Raw genomic sequence first — 7,593 nt, forward strand, 5'->3', positions numbered from 1 at the left:
GCTAACAGATGCCTGCGTTGACTAGTATCGCGCTGAGCTATGGGGGGTGGGGAAGGGGGGCCATCCTACCCACGCAGAGGGGGCGAGGCCAAAGGTGCTCTCTTGGACTTCCGGCTCCAAACGGCTGTAGTGTCAACAGGGATCAAACTTGTGATCTCCTGATGAGAGGGCCACCACTTAGACGGTTGCACCACTTGGGAGCCCACATTAACTGCCACAGTAATGAAAGAACTCGTGCTGAATTTGCAGACATGCTGTTTGTCCTTTGAGCCCAGGCTGGGCGTTATTTGTGTTTGCATAGCTGCACTGAGTGTTTCTGGCCACAGCACGCTAGATGCATCTTGCAGCACCGGTGTGCATCATCATTTCCTGTTTATCTTGAAGATTTTAAATGAATGGCCTTGTTGCTGCACGGTTGATGATCTGCTTTGGCTTCTTGTGGACCGGTTTTGTCTTTAATTGAATGCAGTGATGGTGATTTTACGTTCAGTGAAAGTGGTTCCAGTGCGTCCGAAGTGAGATGGCCTTAATTCAGCCTTGACTGGACTCTACAGTGACAGTTTACACAGCAGATAAAAGTGGCCCAAATCCAATCTTCCTCATATGTGACACACGTGTATCTGTGCGGCTGTGTGAACAGGTAAACACGCTTAATCTGACATTTTCAATTCTGATTTGAGGTACTGAAATCTGAACCGTATCTGATCTGCGGCAATGCGACTCGGCCTGAACAGCCAGATCGGAGTTCATGCGACTTTTACGTCAATCCAACTTGACATTCATCATAATTTTGTGCTGCTGAGACTTTCGTAGGCTGATGTCTCTGTACCAAAAAATAGAGGCTGAAGCCTTTAAAGAATCTGAGGACACGAACCAAAGAAGTAGCCGTGACCAAACAATGTGCCCCTTTTATGGCGAACTCGCACACATTGTAGGTGATGAGCCCAGCTGTCAATCCTTATAATCGCTCCTGCGATGCTGGCAAAGACTAAACTGAAGCTCTGGGAGCGACAGGCGTTCGCTGGCCATCATGCCTGTTTACCTCTGCCTCATGACGCATTGTTCATTTGCACATGCGGATCTGTTTAGGATCTGATCTGTTCAGACTGGCTGTTCACATTATCTTTTAAATGTGATGTGTATGCGACATCAAACATAATCTGATTTGGTCAGATAATCCGATTCAGGCCACTTTTACCTGCTGTGTAAACGTAGCCTTACTGACGCTTACGGTCACTTACAGACATTGAGTTTTCTCTTAGACTCTCGGCGAGCTGCTCTGCTGGTCTGCCTTCCTGCACAGACTCCAATCAGACCTCCGTAGCTGTTCTTTTGAGGTTGTTCTGTTAAACAAGTGCTTTTGGATGAAACTGCTGGCATCTGATTGCTGCAGTTTGCTTGGCTCAGAAATTGGGTTAAAGAAAAAAAAGAAAGTGGCATGAATTTAAATCGTTCCAGAGTAGATCTGTATGGAGAGCACTTTAAAAGCCTTGGATCAAAGCACTGACAGTCCACTTTAAGAACAAAACCTTGTTTCTGCACTCACTGTCCACTTTATCAGCTCCACTTACTGTATAGCTGCTCTTTGTAGTTCTACAGTTACAGACTGTAGTCCATCTGTTTCTCTGATACTCTGTTACCCCCTTTTATCCTATTCTTCAGCGGTCAGGACCCCCACAGGACCACCACAGAGCAGGTACTATTTGGATGGTGGATCATTCTCAGCATTGCAGTAACACTGATGTGGCGGTGGTGTGTTAGTGTGTGTTGCGCTGGTCTGAGTGGATCAGACACAGCAGTGCTGCTGGAGGTTTTAAACACCTCAGTGTCACTGCTGGACTGAGAATAGTCCACCAACCAAAACATCCAACCAACAGTGTCCTGTGGGCAGCGTCCTGTGACCACTGATGAAGGACTAGAGGATGACCAACACAGACTGTGCAGCAGCAGATGAGCTGTCGTCTCTGACTTTTGCCTTTACACCTACACGGTGTTACACCGACAAGCTAGGAGTGTCTGAGTGGACAGTGAGTGGACACAGTGTTTACATCATCTTAAAATGGTATTTTGAACATGTTCTGAGAAGAACCAGTTCATTGGAAAAGAGCGTTATCCTTGGAAGAGTTAAATGGGGAAAAGGATGACCAGCTATAAGATTGTGGGGTTCAATCAGAGGAATCTTGAACCAGCCATTCAGAAGCCTGAAGACCCAAACAGAAGACAGGATACTCTGGAGAAACACTGTCCACATGGGCAGCAGGAGTTGGAAACAACTTGAGAGCACTTGATAATGACAAAGTAAATTAAACAGCAGTCTCAATGTTACGGTGAGCTGTTGTGAGCTGTTGTAATGTTTAGGTACACTGAAGTTCAACACTGCTGTAATATTTCTGTTCAGAGTTTTAAAGGCTTTTGTTTCCTTCTCGTCCCAAGATGGCATCACTGGTCCATCAGTACAGGGCAAATCCGTCAGACGCCTACGCTTCCAAGTGGCTGGCACGACTCCGGCACATCAAGAGGATCAGAACTCGGGTAGGACAACTGAGGCTGCCATCATTTCACTGTCTGGAGTTTGCTGCTTTAGTTTTGCGCTGGAGCTACGAGGCTAATGCAGCTTAACTGCTAATGGAAGCCAACATCTCGTAATTAGCATTGCGCTAACTACACGCCTAGGTCACCACATTCCTGCCTCAAGCTTGTTGACTTGTTAAATGATCTCAAACTGACTTAATGTGGTTTCAGACACTGTTTGTGTTCGAATGAAAAAGCAAATGCAAACGAACATCAGCGCCACCTGCTGGAAATTTACTTTGCATTTCAGAATTTTCATTTTCAAACTGACCCACATGCAAATATGTGCTATAATTAGTACTAGGCGGGGCTACAGGGTACATTTTAGAACATCAGCAGACCTCAGAATCAGAACGGCATCAAAGGTAAACAGCTTTGAGTCTCGAGAAAATCCAGTCAAGTCTCAGATCTGGTGAAACTGAACATCAGACCCAACGTCATCAGACTTCTCAAGCCAGGTTGAGCATATACTGGTTGGTATAACTTGCACAATAGTTTTCTATCTCGAAATAAATGCCAGTATAACATTTTCAGTTTTCTCTGAGGCCGTTTAGTCTGTCGGCGTTTGGTCTGATGTTGACGGTGGTTTTTCCAGACACTCGAAGTCGTTTACCTTTAGCAATGATGCCATTCTGACTCTACGGTCTGAGGAGGTCTTTAAATGTACCCCGTAGCTCCGCCTAATGCTAATTAACATATATTTGCATGGTGTGTTGGATCTGAACTCTTAAGGGTGGAAGATCTCCAGGACCAGGATGGGGCCTCTGTTTTACATACACACTGATTGACTACATTTGTTGTGAGGGAGGAAAACTACATATGTCCTGTATTGCTAAGCTCTTTCTGTAATACATATTTTTCCCCTCTGCATTCAAGGCTCAAGAGGAGATTCAGTCTCGCCCGACGCCTGGAATCTCCCTCACGCAGAGCCATGGCCCAATGCAAAACAAAGCCACCCACCAGCCGTCAGGACCCGCCTCCACAACAGACTCCGGCCAAAGGAAGCGGCTGGTGTCGACAGTCGACGATTTTACCGATTTTGTTTGAAAAGATTCTTCTTTTGAGCCTTTTCACTAAAACAACCCCCTGACCTTCTGTCCTCCATCATCTGATGAATGGAAGGGCCAAATTTTATTATTATTATTATTATTATTATTATTATTATTATTATCGATAAGTTCAGCCCTGAATTGTACACATTGCCTGCTTATTTGAAGCAGATGAACCCATTTTAGAAAGGCTACCTTAAGCACCTCTGCCTGAATTTGATTCAGCACTGATCAACCTGATCGATTTCAATGTGTTTTCAACACAGAATAACTTTATTTTAACCCTCTAAAGTGAAAAAAGCTCTGACCTCTCGTATCGCTTCTCATGTAGCACTCTTACTAACACTCTCACACATACTCACTCACTCACTCACTCACACTCACTCACTCACTCTCTCACACTCACTCACTCTCACTCACTCACTCACTCACTCACTCACTCACACACTCACTCACTCACTCACTCACTCACTCACTCACTCACTCACTCACTCACTCACTCACTCACTCACTCACTCACTCACACTCACTCACTCACTCACTCACTCACTCACTCTCACTCACTCACTCACTCACTCACTCACTCACTCACTCACTCACTCACTCTCTCACACTCTCTCACACTCACTCTCTCACACTCACTCACTCACTCACTCACTCACTCACTCACACTCACTCACACACACTGTGGTTCTTTCTCTCTTCTCTGCTTTCTCATGTTTTGCCAAAAGGACTTCACTACGTTTACCTGGAGCACCTTAACACCACCGTTTCAGTACCGGTTCTAACACCCTCGTCACCTCCTGTCTAGGGAACACCTGGTGCCACCTTAAGGGCCCTTTCTTTCAGTGGAGTTGGAGTTTGTTCGGGTTGGGGTTTCATTTGATTTGCTGGGCTTTTTAAATTGCTACTCCACCTCTTAGACACGACCACTGGTACAACCCAGTTTACCCTCCTAGCTCGCAGGTTAGCTATGCAGCTGATGGGTGTTTATAAAGCCTCAATAAAGCAGTTATTCACAGGTTTGATGCGTTACGTTCAGTCTTCTCGAATGTTCTGCATTGCCAAGTTTGCATGGCTAGCACCTTAGCTCACTGAGGCTAACCTAGCTGAGTGGGCTGTCAGGGTGGGTTACGGTATTGAAACGGAACCTCACGATATTCCCTAAAGACGCGCGCTTTTCTTGTTGGCTTAACTGGGCGTTGTGCTGCTCTGCTGAGGGGAAAGATGGCTTATGGCTTTTGGCTTATGGCTTTTGGCTTTGTTTTCATGAGGTTTTGTTTGTCTGATCTACAAATGAAAGTATTTGCACAACTAACCCCCCAAACACACACACACACACACACACTGCACTAGTGCCAGCGCAGCTGAAATAAGCGTTTAAATATAGCGCAACGCTGTTGTCAGACCTCGTATCTCCAGAACAGCAACTTTACAGAGGAAGGAAAGAACACACTTTACTTTGTCAGTGGAACCAGAGCTTTTCCCAGTCGTTCTGGGACCGTTCTTTTGGTCCATTCTTCATGAATGTGTTACGCCAAAAACTGACAAATGACAAATGTGGAGATACGAGGTTTCCGTCAGGCAGCAGCGCTATAGATGGAAAACTTGAGATTAGCTGTTAAATTGAGTGGCTTAGTGACCAGAAATCCCAGCTCTGAGCCTCAGTGACGATAGATTGAACAATCAGTTGATTCCTGTTAGAGGCAGAATTGAAAGGTTTCATCCAGTTTTCTGGGTGTAAATAAAACTTTTTTTAAGACTCCTTCAGTGGATCAAAGGATTGCGGTGGAGATGAAACGGTGAAGTACAGTCTGTGGGTTATACACTGAAAAAAGCCAAGTCCCTAAGCCTGATATTAAACCCATTATACAAATATTTACTGTGTTATTTGCCCGTCCGTCAGCAAAGGGGTGTGAGAGTTTTCGTGGATCCGTAGATTCACTCTTGAAATGGCTGAAGGATCGAATCAACACTAAATCCTTTGTAAACAGATGTTTCTGCTCGTCTGTGTTTGAATAAAATGTTGCAACGGCAGGAATGTTTGGTTCGTAACTTTATTTCTTTGCTGTTTTAATGAGCCAGTCTTGTTTAGACGTTAATGGTGAACATGGTTTTAGGGCCTAATCCAGCCCGTGAGCTGTGAAGTCAGAGGGGCTCCGCTCTGAGGAACCCGGGTGTCTTTACAGTGGTGGTGATGGGAACCAGACGTCAGTGAAGCTCCACAGCTCTTCTGAGGTTCATATGTGATGCGGTGGTTTGATGGAAAGCCGGTGAACAAAGGAGGCGCCAGAACCTCACAGCTGCTGCGTTTTAACGCGTTTATTCAGACACGGCTCGAATGAAAACAGAAGCGCTCAGCTGTCAAACGTTTTATTTGACTTTGTCAAGTGCAAAAGCATTTTTAGGCGAAGTGCTACAGACGTAAAATACAGCGGCACGATAACATGAAGCACAGAAAGACACCGTCACAAACACAATGACCTTCAGTTAATGCAGAAATGTTTCTCAGCATGCAAACCGGCTTTGGCACGTGTGGATTTTCATCTTTTATTCTTCATTTTTATTATTTTTTTTACAACAAATCTCAGTTTATCCAACACACAACCTCAAAGACGCACGTACGGTTCGCGAAACAGGCCAGCAAACGCGTTTTAACGCCACTGCGTCCAGTAAAGCTCCTTGAGCGACGCGAGTTTATGCGGTCGGTGCAGGTCTGAGTGCTGTAGAGCGATCGGGGGAAAGAGGGACGTTCAGCAGTCTTTACATCGGGGCACATCGACATGTACGAACAGGCACTGCTTAAAGACTCGAAGACCACCGGACCGGGCGGAAAACGCCAACGAGGAAGGTCTGAACTTCTGCTCTTCTCCTGAATCATCTCTGGCATTTTGGCAGACGCTCTTCTCCAGAGCGACTTACAGTTTGATCATTTTTACACAGGTAGGCCAGGGTGGTGTTGGGAGTCTTGCCCAGGGACTCTTATTGGTATAGTGTAGGGTACTTGCCCAGGTGGGGATTGGACCCCAGTCTACAGTGTAGAAGGCAGAGGTGTTACCCACTACACTAACCAACCACCGTCGGATTCTGCTTTGGTTTGTTTATTATTTTTTTAAAGCCATCTAAAAAAAAAACACTAATACTGTTTGCACTGAGACCTTCACGCGTCCTGTAGGAGACAAACGAACATAGAAACGTTAAACACTTTACAAAACCATCCTGGCTTGGGTTCTTTCAAGGGTCCCTGAGCATCACCATGGTAAACACGTTTACGGGTCATTATTACTACTGTCCAGGAAACGCTGCGCAAACGCCTCGCAGCGCCCAATCAACGCTCGCCAGGTCGGGTTCCTGACTCCACGCGGACAGTTCTACATAGAGGTTCTAGCAGAGGAACGGGGGGAAACAATCGTCGTTACACGCGACGTCTTAAATATGGCATAGCGTAAAAGCGGAACGCTGAAATAAAGTGCTACGTATAAAAGAAACACCTTTTATAGTTCAAATAAAATCTCTGGGCGCTTAACTGGGCCGCAAGCTCGGGCAGGTCTATACAGAGTAATGTCCGCGAAGCCGCCGCGAAGCCGGTTCTCGTACCAAGCTTATTTTACTTCTCGAAGAAAAGAAAAGAGGAGAAAAAACCCCGACAGCTCACATTCACGCTCTCAGCTCAGTCTCACAGACATCAACACAAAGTGCTTCTTTAAATAAAACAAAACATCTCCAAAGTAACAGTTATTACAATTAATAACGCCTTATAATGTCTTCCTGATAGTAGCGACTCGTGACGCGAACAGAGGAAAGTGAGATTGGTCCTTTTGCGAGATTCATCCTTCTTTCATCAGCTACCACTTCATTACCCCCCCCCCCCTCTTCTCCTCCGTCGTCCTCTCGTTTTTCATTCCAGATCTTCTCTAACTCGGGCCTTTCTTCTCGCTCACTTGTTCATCTCTCTCTCTCCCTCTCCCTCTCT

General features: G+C 45.7%; 1 protein-coding gene across 3 annotated transcripts in view; it reads left to right on the plus strand.

Moving 5' to 3' along the window:
• Positions 1–4,024, plus strand: part of tsc2 (TSC complex subunit 2) — an 82,756-nt gene extending 78,732 nt beyond the window's left edge. For all 3 annotated transcript variants that reach the window (XM_037543546.1, XM_037543544.1, XM_037543545.1), the window contains 2 exons: positions 2,434–2,532; positions 3,448–4,024. In XM_037543546.1, coding sequence (XP_037399443.1) covers positions 2,434–2,532; positions 3,448–3,618 — 270 coding nt within the window. In that variant the 3' untranslated portion in view covers positions 3,619–4,024. The remainder of the gene's footprint in view (positions 1–2,433; positions 2,533–3,447) is intronic.
• The last annotated feature ends 3,569 nt before the right edge of the window (positions 4,025–7,593 follow it).

The sequence above is a fragment of the Pygocentrus nattereri genome, chromosome 12 (genome assembly GCF_015220715.1).
Source record: "Pygocentrus nattereri isolate fPygNat1 chromosome 12, fPygNat1.pri, whole genome shotgun sequence".
NCBI lineage: Eukaryota > Metazoa > Chordata > Actinopteri > Characiformes > Serrasalmidae > Pygocentrus > Pygocentrus nattereri.